Consider the following 21,729-nt stretch of genomic DNA (forward strand, 5'->3'; position numbering starts at 1 on the left):
ATTGCTAGCAGTTTGGTCTGCAGGTATTTAAGTCACTGCGATGCTATTTTAAATGGATTGGAGCGGCAGTGATTCGCATATTTTTATTTCTTTATTTATTTATTATCAAATTAAACATACATATTTTTGGTTGCTTCATGCGAGCCAAAAAGCGCTTGACGGCTTGCCTGAGCACGGCACACAGCATACGGCTTATAGCGGTCTATAATCTAACTACTAAACACATAATGTATTATTATATGTGATTAATATAATAACAAAGAAACATGGGGAAGTGGAGATAAGAAAAAAGTATTATTGTATGGTAGTAAAATAAATTGGCATTAGAACGTTTTTGTATTCATTGCTGTTACTGCACTTGTATACAGGCTGCTTCAAAATTATTGTTAACACTGTAATTATAACACAGTTATATTTGGATTTTTTAACATGTAGTTTTTTACAATAATATGCATTTTATTTTAATTATCTATTATTAATATAGAAATAATGTATTTTAAAAAACAAAAAAAAAATAGGAGCCTTTATGCTCGAAATAAAGATTATTATTACATTTATATTTAACTCCGCAAAAAGTTATATTATAAGCATGCTCCAATATCAGAGGACTGCACTCTAATCTCCTCGCAGTCCACCACCATCTGGAGACTGAAAGGCCGCATTTACTCTTCTTGACGGAGACGCAAATCGGAAGACCAGCGGATATAGCATACCTGCAATACCCCGGATACACGCTTGAGCATAACTTTAGATCACGTGCGGGGGTATGTTTGTTTGCAAGAAATGATATCTGCTGTCGGCGTCTTCGCAACCTGGAGGTACCCGACTTTTCTATCTTGTGGTGCTTATTGGATACGGGCATGGAGCAGATCATTTATGCGTGTACCTATCGGTCGCACAGCGGTGATATGGAGACAACTCGAATGTTCGAGTACCTCAGCGAGACGGCTGATACCGTCCAGTGTCGATATCCGACTGCTAAACTGGTTTTCTTGGGGGACTTTAATGCTCACCACAAGGATTGGTTGTTCCCATACCAAAATACCGACCACGCCGGGAGAGAGACGCTGAAATTTGCCCTGGCGTTTGACCTCTCTCAGCTGGTCCACGAAGCAACTCGGATACCTGACGTTGACGGTCATTCTCCTAACTGTCTTGACCTTCTGTTGACCACCGACCCAGACCGGTTTTCAGTATCAGTTACGGCCCCTTTGGGTACTTCTGATCACTGTGTAGTTAAGTCGGTATCGAATTATCATCCTCTGGACTCTGGTTCCTCCGGAACCAGGCGGGTGTGGCGATACAAGTCAGCAGACTGGGATGAAATGCGACACTTTTTTGCATGTTATCCCTGGCGACCAACTTGCTTCTCTTCTGATGATCCGTCGAACTGCGAGAAAGCCATATCGGAAGTGATACGTCAAGCAATGGAGTTTTTTATACCTTACGCTGACGTATCGCTAGATAGCAAGATTCCACGCTGGTACAATGCAGAATGCGCCCAAGCTGAAGCTCGTAAGAACATGGCTTTTGCTGCATGGGCTGACGCGCGTGCCCAAAAAGCTCCGGACATCAGTACGAAAAAACGAGCCTTTAATTATGCCGCCAAGTCTTACAAGAAGGTTCTTAAGAAGGCTCGTTTCAACCGCACTAATCGAATTGGGGCCAAATTAGCGTCATATCCGCGTGGAAGTAAAGCCTTTTGGTCTCTTTCGAAGTCGGTGGAAACGAACTTCTGCCGTCCTTCGCTGCCACCTCTGCTAAAACCGGATGGGGCGCTGGCTTTTACTGCAACAGAAAAAGCTAACATCTTAGCGACTCTGTTTGCTGAAAACTCACGTCTCGATTCTGGAAGCGCCTCTCCACCTACCCTTTCACCCTGCGACTCCGTCATGGCAGAGATAAAAATTCGCCAAGGTGAGGTTTTAAAAGTGCTGCGCAATCTAGACGTGAATAAGGCCAGCGGCCTAGACGGGATACCAGCAATAGTGCTCAGAACCTGTGCTGCCGAGCTGTCTCCAGTACTAACACGTTTGTTTCGCCTCTCGTTCAAAAATGCCCGAATCCCGAAAGCTTGGAAGGTTGCCAACGTACAACCGGTACCTAAGAAGGGTAGTCGTGCAGACCCGGCCAACTACAGGCCTATTGCAATCACCTCCGTACTTTGCAAAAGTATGGAGCGTGTATTGAACCACCGGCTCCTGGCATACCTCGAGAAAAATGACCTTCTGTCGGATCAACAGTACGGCTTTCGTCGAAATAGATCGACGGGGGATCTTTTAGTGTATGCCACTCACATCTGGGGCGAGGCCATTGACAAACATGGTGAAGCGCTAGCCGTTTCCCTTGACGTGTCAAAGGCTTTTGACCGGGTCTGGCATGAAGGCCTTTTAAATAGGTTACCTAGCTACGGGATACCCACTAGTCTCATCAACTGGATATCTGATTTCCTGAGTGGTCGATCTTTTCGAGTTGTCTTAGATGGCTCCTCGTCAGATCAAATGGCAATCAATGCCGGTGTCCCTCAGGGGTCTGTTCTCTCCGCTACACTTTTTCTGCTTCACATTAATGATCTGTTGAAACCCGGTATCTTTGGGTACGCAGATGATAGCACTGTAACGGAGAGATATATGCCCGGTCCCCGTGCTAGTGGTGCTGAAATTTTAGGACACAGAGAGGCTTTGGTGGAACGCATTAATCTGACCTTAAATGAGGTGTCTGATTGGGGAGACGCCAATTTGGTCAAATTTAATGCTACCAAAACGCAAGCGTGTTTATTTACTACCAAACGGAGTCCATTTCCCCTGACTCCGACTTTCCGAGGTATATCTTTGCCTATTACCGACAGTCTAGAGCTTCTAGGTGTCAATATTTCATCCAACCTCAACTTTGGACAATACATCGAATCCAGGGCAAAAACAGCTGGCAAGAAACTTGGCATCCTCAATAAGGTCAAGCGGTACTTCACGCCTGAACAGCTTCTTACCTTGTACCAAGCTCAAGTTCGATCGTGCATGGAGTACTGTTCCCATTTATGGGATGGCTCTGCCAAGTATCAGCTTGATGCCCTGGATTCGGTTGATCGCCGTGCTAGAAGGCTCATCGGTGACCTAGCCAATAAAAAACTTAAGAGTTTGGAACATCGTCGCAAGGTTGCCTGCCTTTCGGTATTCTATAGGATATATTTCGGAGAGTGTGCTCAAGAACTATTTGATCTAGTTCCCCCCTCGCCTTTTTACCATCGAACCGCGAGGCACCGGAAGGATCTGCATCCCTACGTGGTCGATATACCGCGGACGCGTACGAAGCGCTTCGCATCTTCGTTTCTAATTCGCACCGCTAGGATCTGGAATGCTCTTCCAGCTTCCATTTTCCCCAGTTCTTACAACATTAGTACCTTCAAATCAAGAGTGAATAGGCATCTTCTAGGCAAGCGCGCTCCACCTTAGGCTGCATCATCGCTTACCATCAGGTGTGATTGCAGTCAAGCGCTCGTCTATAAATATAAAAAAAAAAAAAAAAAAAAAATGCCTGAGTAAAGAAAGTCGGCTGAATAGTTGCGATCGTACTTAATCGTTTCCGTGATCCAGTCACCAGGCGGCAAGTTGGAAGACCTACGTATAGTAGAATTAGTCCATAAAAGTCTGACATAACCTTTTGGCCTATGGCCTTGGTATTCCAACTAGAAAAAAAAGAAATAACCTAGAGACCTTATATGAAAGTAACTATATAAAAGAAGTTCTACTGCCGCGGCACTGCAATTAATAAAACTTAACTGTCAGAAGCGAAGTTTTTGCGCATCTAGCTAAACTTTTTGAGATCCCTTAATGAAATTTTCTTTAAACTATACTTATTAACAAAAAACAAATTGTATGGCCAAGTTCAAGAAATGTCTAAGTTCAAACTGAGTGAGATTTCCTAGATTTTCATGAGATACTAAATATTATTAAGAAACTTGTTTTTATTTATTATTTTCGCTGATACGTGTATTAAGGAAGGGTTTACAGCTATTATTATTTTTTAATCAGAACTTATGAGATAATAAGTTCTGTGAAAGGTGACTCATATTCTTTGTGTAATATACAATATCTTAATTTTACATAACAAATCACAATTCTTTTAACTTTGTCATTCAATTGAGTCTGTTTTAGTAGAATTGAAGTTAAGAAAAGCTAATAAAATTATATTATATATTACACAAAGAATCTTCTTAACATTACAGACAATCTAACAATAAATAATACCTTTTGATTCAGCCGTCCGTTAAAATAACATAACGGCACCCGATTAAAAGAATTGGACTCAGCACTAATCGTACATCTTAAACTGCCAATCAATATAGTATTTCTCATACATTGTTAAGCCGTATCTTTTCGTTAGCAAGATTGCATGTACATTGAATAATTTCATCTTCGTGGTATTCTGGCCCATTTAGATTTCAATCACTATTCTTTTGATATAAATTAAGTTACTTATACTTCTTTTAGTTCCTACTTTTTTCAGAGAGCGGTGATAGCCCAGTGGGCAGGACTTCGACTTCACTTTTGGGGGGCCGAGTTCAAATCCTAGCACGCACCTCTGTCTTATTTGTTTCTTAAGCAATAACAGTTTCACTAGCTCCAACCGTTAAGGAAAACATCGTGAGGAAACCTACATGCGTTTTGCATTATGTTCTCAAAAAAAAATCTTGTGTAGTTCTGGCAATCCGCACTGGGCTAGCGTGGTGGATTATAGCCTTATCCCCCTTCTCATAGTGGGAGGAGACCCGTGCCCTGTAGTGGGCCGGTAATGGGTTGTTATGGTGATGATGATGATACTATTTTCAAATTTTCTCTTAATTTTCAAGTCGATCAAGAATTGGTACAGCCAACGGAGAAATTTTTGCATAAAAGGCTTCCAATTCCAAGTGCACTGAAAATCTTAAATGATAATTTAAGAAACAACCTCCAAAGCCACTTTTAAGTGAATAGAGAACCTTCTTTGTACAAGGTTGAATTTGTCATCAATATTATATGACAGTCCTATAACAGTCTAGTCAGGAGGGCTCGGCAATAATCACCAAGCTGGGTAGACGGATTGGTGATGACAGAAGATCGTAGTAGTCACAGAGGACGCTGCTGTTTATACTAAGCGAATATAACGCAGGATGGTTTACAAAAAAACTTAATCCCCAGACCACAACTTCGTTTTTCTTAATTATAAAGAAAAACAAGCAATATAATCCAAATACCGCAAACGCCAGCTCGTGCGCAGGTCATTCGACACTCATCGCTCGCTCCGCTTTAGATATCCAACACGTTCGTGTAAACAATGCCGTTTATATTGTAAATGGATCTATTTATTAACATTTCGAAAACACTCTCACTTAACTTAGAAAGGTTAATGACTGACTGGGAAAATTGAGTTGATCCCAAATTATACGATAGTATTGGGCCAAAAAGCGTCAGTGCCTACCGTCGGGCGGTAATATGAAAAACCTTGTTAGAATAAAAATTTAATTTGGGGTGTAGAGTAGGAAACCGTTGAGCCCAAAGAGCGCTTATCATTGAAGTGTCAAAAACTTTAAAATGGGATTATCGAGTCAACCGTTGATACTAGCCCGGCGGTTAACTAAATTTGCAAAAAAAAGAAATTTACTTTAAATTTACTTTATATTCATCTTAGGAACTGTGCCTCGCTGCGGTGGTTTCGAGGACGTTTTAGATTTTATTTAGTTTTTAAATAGTTTATTTTAGGTTATATTTATAATTTTATTTCAAACTGTTCTAAATAAATAATAAATTTACTTTAAAATAAACTTTAAATGTTTTCAGCCAAAACTGAAGACATTATACTAATTTTATATATTCGTAAGGTAATTAAGCTCATTCACTTTTCACGCCTAAACTACTTAACAATTTAGATAAAATTTGGCAAGGATCCTGGAAAAACGCATTGGATACTTTTTAGCTCGCAATAAAATACAGGTACCGCGGGATTTAAAACACAGAAATAAAAGCAGACCAGGTCGTTCCTCATAAGTAGAATATTACAATTTTAGCTCAATATCTATATATAATCCTTATCGTATAAAAATCCAGAAGGAAAATATTACCAAGCACCACCACTAAGCGGGCAAATGATATAAACTGATAAAAAGTTATAAAAAAAACTTAAGGGTCTATTGTACCAAAAACCTACCCCAGTTTTTAGAACTCGTACTGGTGATTTTCTCCATTTTACCTATATCATCTGCCCGCTTAGGGCACATCCTGTATGCGATTAACACAAATGTCTTGGGCACCTTGCTATGAGTAGACATTTGAATCTTTTTTTCTAATGTTTTGTTCGTAGTATTATTGCATTTATCTTGTATAAAGATGAAAAATCGTTAAAGGGATAAAATACATACCTACCTACCCGTTATTTTTCTTTTTGAAACAAAACAAACTACAGTTCGCTTATTATAATAAACGAGACTAGGTTATACCTACTTACCTATCCCTTGAGACAGAGACATTTCTACAACTTCTACGGAATGTCGCGGCACCGATAAGATCGGACAGTAATAAACGTTATTATTTATTAGGTTTGCAACAGGCGAACATTTACCCACTTGCGTTTATATTTAATTCTAGTAATTTCCTTATTATTATCGACAGTAATAAAATAAATAGAGTGAACTTTTATCAACGCACTGCTTTCTAGATAGGTAGCACTACTAGCTTGTACTTCGGTTACAATAATATTAACCGGCTTCATGTAAATCAATCATCAATTTTAAATTTAGAGCGCGGATCCTTAAGATTTGTGTTTGTGAATTCAAATTCATACGTAGGAACTCTAAGCTGGATGACGCGATGATATAGCAGAGTTACAGAACCGATATTAAGTGTGGAGCTGTGTTACTTCTTCCAAATCCCCTAGCAGAACTCGTTTCCTAAATAGTGCCCATTGATTAAAAATCAAACCTGGGATACGAAGTATCACGTCCCATTAATCAAATATCATATGACTGGCTGATCATTATAAAAGTATACCTAGGTCATTTTAAACTAGAGCCTTTACCTAAAGTATAGTAAAGTATATTTTTAAAGCTCAGGTAAGAAACGGCGTTTAAGTCAATCTTACCGCGAACAAACAATAGAATCTTGGTTACAAGAGAATATTTTAAAAAATTGGCACGATACGATAGGCATTTAGGTGTCTACTTAAAAAAGAAACTTAACTTATGGATGGTATTAAATGGTTTTTGACATAGTCCTCGTTATAAAAATCCTCGTGGCTCTACAATGCAAAGTAACTCACAAAAACTATACTAGGTACTTCCATAAAAAATAATCTATTTAAAAGCAGTAAATTTTCCCGATTATCGAGTAAATAGTTTGTGTTTACAAAGATCCACACCTGGTATGTTGCGATCATCAGCTGATATGTTGTGTCTAGAGAAGAAATCTTCAGACAGAGCACACGAGGTTACGGCGGCGAAGACTGCAGCCGCGGACGACGCAAAAACAAAAAACACCACTAATAACTTCATGGTCACAGACAACACAAATAATGCAGTTTTTCAAATTTCGAAACTAAAAAGCGCGTTTGTTTTTGAATTGTACACTCGCGAACTCGCGGACCTGTTCTACGCACGCGTGTAACCACATCGGCGCGCCTTCACGGACTGGCCACAGTCACAGAGCGGGCGACCGGCCGCAGCCACAGATACCATTGTTATAAATTAGCTACAGAAATAAAATGACTTGAAAATACTGAAGCTCTCAAAAGCTCTCCTTTCGTTTACGCTTTTTAGTTTTTACCTCGTTTTTTATCTGCCGCCGAATTATCAGTGTCCGCGCTTGACAACCAAAATTACTTTAAACAACTCAATTTGCTTTACATCAATTATTTTTAGCACTTGTCTCATATAAGCTTTTTTCGTAAATTCGACCGCATGGACTTATTTTCCGGGTACCAATGTAGCCTATGCCGCTTTCTAGCTATTTATTTTCTTCATGCAACCAATATGCCTGCATATCGACCCATTACTGGCCCACTACAGGGCACGGAACTCCTCCCAAAATGAGGAGGCCGAAGTCCACCACGCTGGCCCAGTGTGGATTAGTGGACTACGAATAAATATGCCTTTTGGAGTATATTATGCAAGGAACTTGAATTTCTGTTTTATAAATCTCTACATATATAACTTTTATGAGGAGGTAAATATAAAATTATTTAAAACCTAAATAGATCGATACTTTGGTGATCTAATAGATATGTCTACTGTTTTTCGACAGTTATGTTGAAGTGTGATAAATGTTGGGTGTTAAATTAAGTATGAGACATAAATAGGTATGTCCCAATTTTTCCATCTCTGTATCTTATATTTAGTAAGGGCTGTCGTAAATGAGTCATAAAGCATGCGTTTTTATAAATAACGCTGTCGGCGTACTACCTAGTGCCTACTAGGCATCGCCTAGACTGCTGGAGTGTATGCAGCAGCGATGCGCGCGCACAGATATCGAACCACGCTCGACTGGCGACTGCTGAGACAGTGTGCTAACAGAAATTTCGCTGCAGACGTTATGTGAATCCAGATATTTTTGGAAAATCCAACATGGACATTAAGCTATCGTTATACACACATTATACGCACAAAAATTCATATTTCGATAACTTATATTATTGCAAATAATTCCAATTAAAAGTATAACATATTATTGACTTTTTACTCACAGCACAAAAGTGATGATTTTTTTTCTGATTCTGGAAAATCATATTTATATTAAAAAAAAATTAAAAAGACCTTTCGATACAAATTTCCGTTTCCCGTACCATATAGATTTCTATGGAGTAAATTACTTAAGAGACGGTCATTTCAAGCTGACCTGCCTACCTTACATGTTTGTACTCTCTCTACCAACATTTTTCTGAGGAGAAAAAGACGAAAGAAACTCAGCGGTTATTTTTTTTAATATCTAGGTACGTCTTAAAATAATTTTATTTATTTAATCTGGAGCTATTCGCATGCATATGTTGGAAAAAATGTTAAAAGGTGTGTTATTCAAATTCCGTTTCAGCAAATAAAAATCAGAATTTCGGACATTTGAAATAGTAAAGTTCATTTACCAAGCTATCGTAGTTAACACATATCTATATTTTTACGTAATTAGCGGACCTAGCAGACGATAAAGCCGGTTCTACTTGTGTTTTCCATCCAGGAAACTATTGAAATATACACTCAACATCCCATCAAAATCGGTCGAGCGATTAAGAGGGAATTCGTTGAAAAATACGTATGCAGTAGAATTATATTTAAAAATATATTATGTTTACTATTATATGAAGTCAGTTGTGAATTGCAAAATTGGCCTTTGTGAATAAGAACTCCTTAGTAATATAAATATGCGCTTTATGGAGAGAGGGAGATAATAGGCTAGTTATGTTTAAAAAGGTCCCGGTATGAATGTAAAATAAAAGGACTCTGCAATAAAACCGCAACAATTCTGCTACACTAAACAAGGCCCAACAAAGCCCACAGTTAACACGCGAAACTGCACCAGTCACACCACGCGATCAAACCACTATTGCATGTACGCGACTACTGCTTGGTTTTTTAATTGAATGATTTTTTTTTAATCAAAAACAGTCGAAGTCTTTCTGCTTTTTTTTTGTGCCTTAAAAAGTTATTATTGCAGACTCGAGATCGGAAAAGCAGTGGGGGAACTGAACTTTGCTATATTTCTTATGCTCTTATTTTGAAAGCACTGATAATGGTATAACAGTTCTAACCCCCGAAATTAATATTCAACCTCAATCAGGATATATTTTGGTTGAATATTAATTTCGGCGGATTTCTAATCTGCGCAGTTAACGAGGATGACTAGTACTTACTTTACTATTACTTTAAGCGAGTCTGAGAGATAATTGGGATTATTAATTTAAAGACAACTCGTAATAAAATATAAAGGTAGCGTGTCAGCAATTAGTCAGCAAGTTTTTAGTACCTAGTTGCAGATTTAGTTAAGGAAAGCTGGAAATATTGGATAGAAGCAGGCGTACTTTGCGGAAATCCATAATATATTATGAAAATTAAGCTTAATTTGCTATACTCCGCGAACAGCAGGAGATTATTCATGGTGTAATTTATAATTCCTTTAATCCGTATACTTACTCCACACCAAACAGATCCTCGGCAATTGACTTTACAATGAATAATTGTTAAGTCTTAACAATTATTCATTGTAAAGTCAACATCTCCCGAGGATGCTCCGGTTTTGGAGCGAAACGTGCGTAGAGGGTACATTGCCGAGGATCTGTTTGGTGTGGAGTATATGTGGAGGATTGAAGTAATTATAAATTACACCATGCAGATTCTCCTGCTGTTTGCGAAATATAGGAAATTAAGTTTAATTTTCATAATATGAAAGTTAGAAAAACGCTTCTTACTAGTATTCCAAATTTAAAACTATTTTGTTATAGCATGCGACGAAATAATATATCGAAATTTTATTTTAATTAAAATTAAACTATATTAAATATTAAAATTAGAGTTTTCTTTAATAAGTTTACAAACACATTGCCTTACCTCGTTTATTATATTTACCGATATGTAAATTACGTTATTACGTTGTAATACCGTGTAAAACGGAAACACAGAGTTTCCGTAAAGCTTTATATGTTGATAAAACAAAGCGTAGTTACTTTAAGCACTTTGTGTATAAAATAAAAACAAGGTAAATTGTTAATTATAACCATTCTTATTTTTATAAACTTTGGAATCTATTTTAAATTAAACTAAAAATACAAGCAACAACACTGCAAAAACTATGACTAAGTAAGTACCTAAGTACTAGATCCGAGTACTTATAGTAGAAAGCTTAAATAGGATAGCTCACGATGATTGCCAAAAAATGAAGTAAATATTAAAAAAAAATCTGAACCAAGGCCGTAACTTTACTTATTCGAAAAACTAAGTAGATACTTTAGTTTGCAATTCTCAATTCAATTGATGGCCGATTGGCGCAGTGGGCAGCGACCCTACTTTCTGAGTCAAAGGCCGTGGGTTCGATTCCCACTACTGGAAAAATGTTTGTGTGATGGACATAAATGTTTTTCAGTGCCTGGGTGTTTATCTGTGTTTTATAAGTATGTATGTAAATTGTTCATCAGTCATCTTAGCACCCATAACACAAGCCACGCTTACTTTGGGGCTAGATGGCGACGTGTGTATGGTCGTAGTATATTTATTTATTATTATTTATTATTTAATTAATATACCACTCGCCGACTCATTAACTTAGATACTTCTGACATTGTTCCACAGCACAAGTCACTATGTATCAGGCCTAATTACTGCATCCATTCTAGACGGGCATTACGACCACCTCCTAACAGTAAGAGCGGTAAACCCGCAAATTGAATATACCAATAATAAAAGCCTTTTTTTTTTTAGAATAGCATTACATTAAATCTAATCTATTATATTTAATATATATAAATACTTCAAAATAATAGTTTTGCATTTAATGTGCAATTTTTATTATTTGGTGGTGTCAAAGTCAAATATTTCTTTATTCAAATAGGCACATAGATGGCACTTTTGATGCGTACATTACATGTAAAACATGTGACATAGTAGTGTGTTGATGGCGATAACTAAATTCGTTAGCTTAAACGCGCCCTGGTCTAAGAATTAGCCCACAACAAACATAGCCGTTTGTTTTTTTTTGTTATCACCATCACACATTGTCATTTAAAACTATTAAAGAAGCAACCTGGTTAGAGCAATAATATACACCCAAGCATTTTTATCGTTGACGTAGTCCTTAATAGGGCTTTTCATAATAGGGCTTTTCTTTAATGGTGGTTAGTTAAAAACGGATTTTTGTCTTTCTTTCATCAGTAATTTGCCATTCGAAAGAAAAAGATAGGGAAAGATGTTGTCTTAAAAGTACTTATGTTCAACATAAACTCAAAATATTACATTTGGCGAACACGCTCTAAATTTTATCAGGAAACAAGCAAAAACATCAGATAGTAAAATTATTAATTTTGGCATTCTTCCCATTTCGGGTAAGTTGAAAGAAAGCTTATCGAAGTCAACCTGGCGCATTCTTTGCCTCGCCCCTACCATACTGAGGGAATTACACGCCAAAGCACCGAACAACTTTTAAATTATTTTAACGAGCTTGTCAATTTGCCCGAACTGAATATTTTAACCTAAATTTTAACATTCAAGTGAACGATAAGTACCAACTTATATTCTGGTGATTTGAATAATGTTTTGGTTGTCTCTTAAGGGACATAAATAATTATGTTCGTCACTAAAGTATCATTATTATCGTCCGTCTTCGTTATTTCAACAGGCCTTCCGCAAATTTATACGGGATCAACTAAACTACTCGTATCGTAATCAGCATAGATTTTACGGAGGTATGGAGTACTACGATCATGACCAAAAAAATAAGTCAGTAAAACACCTCTAAACAAAGAACTTGGCTACACGAGCTCCTTTAACACCCAAACCGAATTTTATATTTCTCGGTAGTAAAGAAAACAATCGTGGAGCTGCATACAAAACACTTGGAATTTTTTGTGAACAATAACGCTGGTCTAAAATGACCCATTGGGATGATGAATGCCGTGGAAACGCCATATTTTTAATTTATAACCGATAGATAATCCAGGTAGGCAGGTTCATTGAGACTCTTTGGGTCGCCTCCCGCCGCCCGCCGCGTCGCTATTGTTGCTCTACGAGTGCCGGCTTCTAACAGTTCTTACTCACCGGCGCAAGGTATGAGAGGCAGGCAATTATATCATCATCATTTCAACCGAAAGACGTCTTTAAGCATAGGTCTTTCAGGACTTCAACGCTCTACGATCCTATGCCACATGTGTCCAGTCACTCCTTGCGTTTCGCTTGATGTACTTTCCACTCACTGGGGATCTGCCAATACTGCCCTTTCCACTGCGGTCGGACTCCAATATACTCCATGGAGATTTATTGAGATATATTTATCTGTTAAAGTGTTAAATTTTAGTAATATAACTTTAACACTTTAACAGGTACATTAATTATCCGCAACCGCTTCCAACTTAAGTACGTAACGCATTGATATAGTTTCAAACTAAAGTACACGCAGGCAGTTAAAGTTCCTGGCAATGAAAGGGACGTCTCATTTATTATTGACAAATATTTCGCGATGGAATACCTTTTAAAGGTACCTAACGGAAGGCGCCACATTTATTTTATTCCATTTATTGCATACAATGAATACAAAGTTACTTTGGCGGTCATTTTTTGCGTGAGCGACAGGAAATTACATGTATAAAATGGAAAAAATTTCGAAGATGTGCGTGCGTGGGGCGCATCGCAGGCAGTTGCGCGCGTTTATGTCTATTGTTTAAGAGTGCGCATGCGCATCACATTGGTTATTTACATTCAATTATTACCTAGATACTCGTTGTACTTAGGTTTCATGACTAGTCTATGTATCTTTGTAATATTTAAAAAGCATGGAAGGCATGGAATGTTTCATAATTTAAAGCATAAATGACTAACGAGAAACAAGATCAGGTAGCCTGTTGTCAGTTGTGGACTTATACTTTATACCTTCTTTATACTAATAATAACAATAATGTGTAAGTTTGTGAAGATGTTGGTTTGAGTTTATTAATGTTAATTAATACAGTACGAAAATATGAAGATGGATGGATGTAACCGTAATTCGAGTTCATAACTAAATTCAAAAGATTTTTTTCATCATTACTCTAGTTACATAAGCATTATCCTTATTTTAGTTCAAGATATAGTAGCCAGAACCCTATTTTGGAAATGGCACGATGGACTGGACGGATGGATGGACTTCTGCATAGCTGAACCTACATTGCGAACAGGTAGCACGAAAATTACTAATAAATTCTTAAAAGAACTTGTAAGATACGCTTACTTCAAATAGAGACTATTTGTATTTTACAGTGAATTAATAAGTTTTTTGAGTCAATTAACACAAAAATGTTTTTAGGTTTTTCTTATTCGACTACGAGTTTGCTCTCACCTGGTTGCAAGTGATTATGCAGATTAATAAACAGTCCTAAGTCGGTTTCAACGCTACATCGTACCGGAAAGCTTGATCGCTTAGCGGCACGTCTTCGTCGGTAGGGTAACTAGCCACGGCCGAAGCCTCGTTCCTAAGCAGACAGAGAAAATTAAGAAATTATCGGGACGCGCAACTTAAAACCACGGCGCTCACCTTTGCGCTAAGAAGGTCGTCAGGTAAGAATAGAAAAAAAGCATTCGATATGAAAATAGTAATAAACAAAATTTATTCACAGGATTAAATTCAAATTCAAATTCAAAATTTATTTATTCATGTAGGCCTATCACAGGCACTTATGAAGCGTTCATACATATTTGTTTACATAATTGTAACGGGATGGTGATAACTTCGTTCGCCAACATAAATCTAAAGCTACGAGTGTTCCAAACGCGCCCTGGTCTAAGAAGAGCCCACAACAAACTTAGCCGGGTAAATTTATTTTTTTGTTATCACCATCTTCCAGTAAATTTAAATTAAGCTATGAAGCTAGAGCAATTCACACCCAAGCTTTTTTATCGTTTAAATAATCCTTAATGTTATAATAGGATTTTTCTGTAAGCTTACGTTTTATATAAACTTCGAACTTATTGAGAGACAACTCAAACTCTTATTAAATAGTGACGGAAAACTTTGGAATAGATCGAATTATTTTTGGCGTTTTGCATTTTTATCAGTTTCGTCAGACCTACTGTATAAAAAAACATTAAAAAAAAAAAAGTTCAGTTCGACTACTGCTTTTTCGATTTGGAGTCGAAACTAGGTGTCAAGTCAACCAGAATACTAGATTACCCGAATACGAAATACATCGTGTTGTAAGGCGTGTCGCATCTTGTCGACACAAGCGAACGATTAGCAGCCACAGGCAAAAAAAGGGAACACAAAAACAGACGAACACAATGCCCCCATGAAAAATCAAAAATAAAACAACCTTTGTATCACCGACCGTGGCGGTTTTATACGATTAAATATGTACATATTAACCGTTGAATTGTGCAACGTCATCATTTACCTACGGTTTGGGTAAACGTTCACAATTGCCCGTGTAATATTAATAAGGCCCTTGAAATATTACCTGTCGGCGATTATTTGACGTAAATTCCTTTATTTTATGCGATGATACGATTAAATTGGCAATTTATTTGGGATTAATGTTTTATCCAATAAAATAATATGCTTTGCGTGTGAATTTAGACTTCTCTGGACTTTGAACCTTATTTACCCGTTTGGGCTTACCAGATTCTATGGTGGCTCGTTTATTTAGTGGTTTGCATGTTTTACTACAAGAATCGATTGCCAGATTTTTGTTTAATTCTATATTTTGTCTATTTCAGGATGATAATTTTGACAGCTCGCAGAAGGCATGACGTATTTTTTTTTAATGTAAACCAATATTGCAGTAGAGAGCAAACCCATTATATTGCAGTAGAGGCTTTAAGCTCTAAAACTTTATATTTTATTAAAAACGTGACCTTTCGCAGCTGTGGGACATTTAAAAGTTGGTGGATACCTGGATTTTAGAGCCTAAACTTAAAATTAGGATATTTCGATAAACTAGCTACCTAAACAACCTACTTCCTAATACTAACCTAACTAGTTAAAAAAAAATGTAGCAGTTTCTCTAGTAAATTTTTTAGCTATAGAGACGTTCTCAATCACAGAAATTCTTAGTCGATAAAAAATAAATATTAAAACAGTCCGGCGTTTTCTAAGGGTGATTGGGAACGCCATTGTGGTCCAGTTAAGAGAAATAAACGTTCCTATTGTTAGCACAAGTTCCGAATCATTAATATCGTGCAAGGAAACAACAAAAGGAGGTGAAGAATAGAATTTTTTCGCTTTCCTCGGCGTCTCTGTTCCATTTGTGAAAGATGTGTCTCAGTGTCATTTTTATTTATCTCCCGCGCTGTATGAATGGGCAGAGCGGGCATTGATCTCGTGTGAGGCACCTATTTTTCATCACTTATACCGCACTTACCTACCTACCCGCAAACTTCTGAAGTGGCCCTATTTTCATATTTCGAAGAAGACCCGTTTTACGGTCGGTTGGTAAGTACCAACTAGGTAAGTAGCTTAAGGTTGGGCAAATCGTTCATATGCTCGTTTTCAGTAAACCAAGGTATCGCTTTTATCTAATGCCCAATGATTTAGGCGATGTCTTTAGAAACGTCTCATCTACTCTTAGGTTATAACTCTTGGTGAACGGTTGATGTATGCCTAGGAATGTCCTTAGATTAGGCGTTACTTATTTAGGCATGGCCTTGTTCGTCGTTAGTGAAAACGGGCATTAGGTCACGTATATAGAACCATTTTTAGTTAAAATTGATGAACGATGCACAATATAGATACCAATTCGAAATTCAAAATAATTTTTTTTTTCAAGTAGCGCTACTTGATAAGCAATTTTTCCTGTTTGTTGTGACTCTACCATCAGTTTGGAAGGCAGATTCTGCCGCGAAGCTGGCAAGAAACTCAACAGTTGCAATAATCTTAATATATATAAAACTCCTGTCACGATGTTTGTCCGCGATGGACTCCTAAACTACTGAACCGATTTTAAATTAAATTGGCACACCGTGAGCAGTCTGGTCCAACTTAAGAGATAGGATAGCTTAGATCTTTAAGTAAAGTCACAATTTTATTTTATTGCAAATTATTTGTCTATAATTAATTGACAGTCACATGTTATATGTATATACAACTATACTCATTTAAGGCTTAGCGATACTGAATACTTTAAAAACAAAATCAAACGCAGACGAAGTCGCGGGCAACAGCTAGTACTTATATATATATGTCAAAATGCTTTTGTTTGTTTGTTACCTATATTCGGATCAAGATCACCAATGTTTATAAATTTTGGCATCAGCACAGGCTTGCATCCTGAAGACGGAAATAGGGACTTTGAATGGAATTTTGGAACGAATTCCCCAATGACATCTGATCAGTATTAGTATCTACTAATAATAAAATTTATAATTTTCTTTTTATCTCGAGTAGAACTTTAAATCGCCCCGACACCGCACGTCTTTTTAGTTCCAGTTAAATAAAGGTTTCCAAGTCCTGCACAATTTATAAATACCTACTTCTATTGAACCAATAATTGTATTTTTGCCAGTAATTAGTGAATGTTATATGTACGGTGCTACACCGATCGGCATTGAAAATGGAACCAATAATGATAATCCAATGATCAATCCCCTAATTCCGGCATCGTATCTGTTTTACTTATGTGCGATGGGTCAATTAATAAGCCAATAGCTACTATGATTTTATAGGAAAACTGAATAAACAACAACCCAACCCAACCCAAATATTTGAATCTAATTTATTGTTTAATAGGTATACTAAACAACGCCGCCATAATAGTTAAATTCGGCAATAAATACTAAGCCAAAGCTGCGATACCACTGGCAACTTCAGCGTATTATTTATTGTCACAGTCAGTATATTTATGTTTCTACATTCGTAATAGTAACTTTATTACACTTTATAAAACAAATTTTCACATTAATCCGGTAAAAGTTTTGTCGATAATAATTTTCAACATTGTTGCAAATACTCGATAGGTACAGCTTATCGTATTTTTAGTCGAATCTATAGTTATGAGGCAGTGCGATATGAGACCAACAATTAATGTAATAAAACTAGGAAAAACTAATATTACACTAAATATAGATTACTGATCCAACAACCGAGGTGGTATAGTGTGTGATAGTTTTATTGCCTCAAAATTTATCTCTGAAAGGAATTACGAAAATGCAAAACCGGTTATTTGTTTAACAAAAAATAAATATCAAAATGGCCGCCCCGTATCGGAACGCGCGTCACAGTCCACAGACAACTAATAAAAAGAATGTCATAAGGCAAACAACACTGCGCATACAGGCTACAGCCCAGCCGTACGTTCCCATCCCTTCAAAGCCTGTCAGCCGCCCGAGATATGAGCCTAATTTATAATATCGCCTCTGTTGATACACCCGATAAAAAATTGTCGCGCGGATCACATGAACATAACTAGCATTTCACTTTGTCACTTTACTTTTTCCCTTCTTATAACGAGGGTTTTTATATGGACACCGACTTGTTGGTAACCTGAAAGTTGATTATAATTACCTGTGTTAAGCATTGTCAGTGCAGATAATTTATGCTCAAAAGGGCTAGAATCCGGAGCCATAGCAAAGCAGCTTATACTATGAGAACTTAAACTCTAATTTTAGATAAATGCTACTATACACCCACATTTTAATTATAAATAAATGATACTTACCTATAAGTTAAAGAATAACGTTTTGTTAAGGTTATTTTTTCGCCCTATGTAATTTGTATCGTTAAAGCACTTTTCTTACACAACAGACTTTTCCCGTTTTTTTAGTAGATAGGGCTCTATCTTTTCCTTGATTGCAATCTCTTTTGGTAATGGCGATGCAATTCAAGATCTCTAGCTGTGAGGAGGTAATCAACGTCCGTTGCATTTCACCAGACCAGACAGAAATTCATAAGTTATTAATTCCCAAATTGCTCCTGCCGGAAATTGATCCTGGGACCACCCACATACTAGTTATTATAGACCACAGCTATCACTACTCGCCATATTGGTAGCATATTGGTACCAGTCTACTATTGCGAGACCAAAAATCAAAGATCCAAAGTTTCCTGCAAGGCTATTCTGAATAATGCCAGCTCGATATCGGAAATCGGAATGGCAGACAGCGTGCAACGTAAGACCCTATGTCTTGCATCATTTTGACATTGTGGACGTCACTCGACGTATACTTTAACCGAAATACCTACGAATTACGTTCTATCCAAGTGGCGTGGTACAGCTGTTTACAATTAATTGCCATAGTTTTATAATTATTTTTAATCTGTTATCTAATGTGAGAGTTTTAAAACTAATTGAAGGATACAATGCGTCTTACACACCTCCTCTTTCAGCGGTTGTCCGGATATAACGGAGAACGGGTAGCAGCCTCCTGAATGCTATTACAACAATTTACTGAGGTCACCTACCTGTCTGCCCAGATTATTGGCAAACCTTCTGGTTGGGAGAGGCCTTTAGTCCAGCAGTGTTATACGCTATTGATAAACCAGCAACGGAAACGAACTAAAATAAAGTTTGTCTAGCAAAAATGAAATAGTTTGAATCTGTTCGAGCCAGCAGCACCAGAACCCAGCCCAGAGTCAATCAGTGCTAGAGTAAATGCTACTGTGTGTACTGTGGACTGTTAGAGGTTACAGGCTATTGATCGATGCATTTTGCGACAGCCAGTTGGCGCAGTGGGCAGTGACCCTGCTTTCCGAGTCCAAGGCCGTGGGTTCGATTCCCAGAACTGGAAAAATGTTTGTTGTTGAGCATGAACGTTTTTCAGTGTCTGGGTGTTTATCTGTATATTATAAGTATTTATGTGTATATTCATCAAAATATTCATCAGGTATCAGAGTACCCATAACACAAGCTATGCTTACTTTGGGGCTAGATAGCGATCGTAGTTTATTTATTTATTTATTTGATTTAACTTTTTGTCTGTTTGATATATAATGAGACACGTTCTATTACTTATTTATTCATTTTTATTTCTAACTAAGCAGAAATTCATCTACACAAAACAGGGTCCGTCACGGTAGACATTGGAGATAAGACTGAGAAATTTACATAATACATAGTGTAAGGATGCAAGACGAGACAAAGAACGGGATCTTTAGGCGGTCTTTGCAATGGGCCTATAGACTGTCTCAATCTGTTATGCTATTTATTTATTTAATACCAAATATTAAAAAAATAACATAATAATTAAATAGTTCAAACAAACTAAAAAAACACGTTTGGTATAAAAAACTAAACTAATTTCATTCTTTTCGTTTATTCATAATAGCGATTTTTTTTAGTTTTTCTTGATCTATTATTTTTATTAGAGCAAAATTAATCGGTAACCCATCCACCATTAAAGAGATAATTTTTTTTTTTTTTATTCAGTGTGCCCGTCTCTCGAAATGCAAGTTCTAATTATTATTTAAAACAGGCCATTAAAAAGTAATAGCTAACGCCCTCTACCATCTAGTAGCTTAATGTTTTCTGTGGAATTTGTTAGGTACGCGAACGCCATAGGTTTTTTTACATTTGGGTCTAGATGGCGCTGTAGTAATTAGTAAAAAATCTTATTTTTTATAGTGAAAATTGGAATAATCTTTTCAGATTAGTGTATTGTCATCGGTCCTCGATATGTCTACAAAGTTTGAAAGAAATCTGACCGTTTAAAGTGGGTCAAAATCGCGCCCAAAGAAGTCGGTTACAAACAAACATACAAGTGAAGCTAATATAAAGCGTGTAAAAAGGACAGGAACGTGCACAAGGACAACTTACCGTCTCTGGACGATCTAAAGACAAATTGTGCTAAAACATAAAATATTATTTATTTTGGAAGGAAGAAAACTTCATATGTATATTTTTTGTGTTAGTTTTAAAATAAATAAAAATGTGTGACTAAGGTGCTGGCTCAGTATAGCACACTGGTTTTCGACCATGTGGCGCGCTTTGTAAAGTGTGTACTGCTTTAAAACAATTCGACCTATGTTTATCATGTCGGGCCGAACATAAGTAACGAATAAATAAAACATAGTATAAAACACTTTCGCATTTATAATATTAGAGTAGATCTTGTAAGAAAATCAGTGCAAGTTCTTTGCTTACGGACATGTTCCTGCGTGGAACTCCGAACTCGTATGACCAGTATTGGGTATTTTATAGAAGCATTGACGGCGGACCCGCAGGTCCGAAGCGCGAAAACACCCGCGGGCAAAGCTTTGACGCGCCGCTCCTCCGTTCAAATATGTAGCCTTAATGCGCTCTACACACGTTGAATCGTAATATACCAGGGAGATGTTATCACCTCCACAGTCCGCGCTGTCTCGCAAAAACAGTTCAACCGGATCGTCCACTAGACACCTGTCTGGTAAATGCAGTCCGTGAACATCATTAATCTGTTCTCCTTTTCACGGAAACATAACTTTGTTTTTGATTTTTTAACTTAAAATAATAATGCGCGTTTAGTAAAATCAATCCAAATCCAAATGTAGCAAATTTTTTTTATATTTCAGTTTGCCGTTTGCAATTGAAAAAAATAATTTCCGATATTTCCGTTCTAAACGCGCAACAGTTATTCGTCACTATAGCGTAGGTTATTCGTCTCATAAACTCACTCTGCATAATACGTGTAAAAGATCTTTAACGCGTCCAAAGCGATATTGATATTCGATACATCCAAACAGGTTAGTGTGCTACAAAATGTTTACTTTTTGTATGCATGTTAAGAAGTTTTTATATGTCTAGATGCGTTGACCGCTTTCTACACTGGTTATTTCAAAACAAGGCAATTGCCCGATATCAATCAGGCACTGAACTTAAGTATCGTAGGTACAAAACGTTCTTTCAATAGCCCATAGGGGCGAGATATGAGTTTTCTTGAGTAGTATGGTTTAAGCTCTATTCATATCTACCGACGTAAAATCATCATCATCATCGATAATGAATCACTATTAAACATCATCATCAGGCTATTAACAAAAGTGAAGGTAAGTCTGTCCTGCAATATCATCATCATTATTATCATATCAACCCATTGCCGAATCACTACAAAGCACAAGTCTCCTCCCACAATGA

General features: G+C 37.1%; 1 protein-coding gene across 1 annotated transcript in view; it reads right to left on the minus strand.

Moving 5' to 3' along the window:
* The window catches only part of LOC120623498 (division abnormally delayed protein), a 169,621-nt gene extending 161,975 nt beyond the window's left edge, over positions 1–7,646 (minus strand). Inside the window, exon 1 of the mRNA XM_039889544.1 lies at positions 7,387–7,646. Coding sequence (XP_039745478.1) covers positions 7,387–7,519 — 133 coding nt within the window. The 5' untranslated portion in view covers positions 7,520–7,646. The remainder of the gene's footprint in view (positions 1–7,386) is intronic.
* Positions 7,647–21,729: the final 14,083 nt, after the last annotated feature.

This window comes from Pararge aegeria, chromosome 4 (genome assembly GCF_905163445.1).
Source record: "Pararge aegeria chromosome 4, ilParAegt1.1, whole genome shotgun sequence".
Classification (NCBI taxonomy): Eukaryota; Metazoa; Arthropoda; class Insecta; order Lepidoptera; family Nymphalidae; genus Pararge; species Pararge aegeria.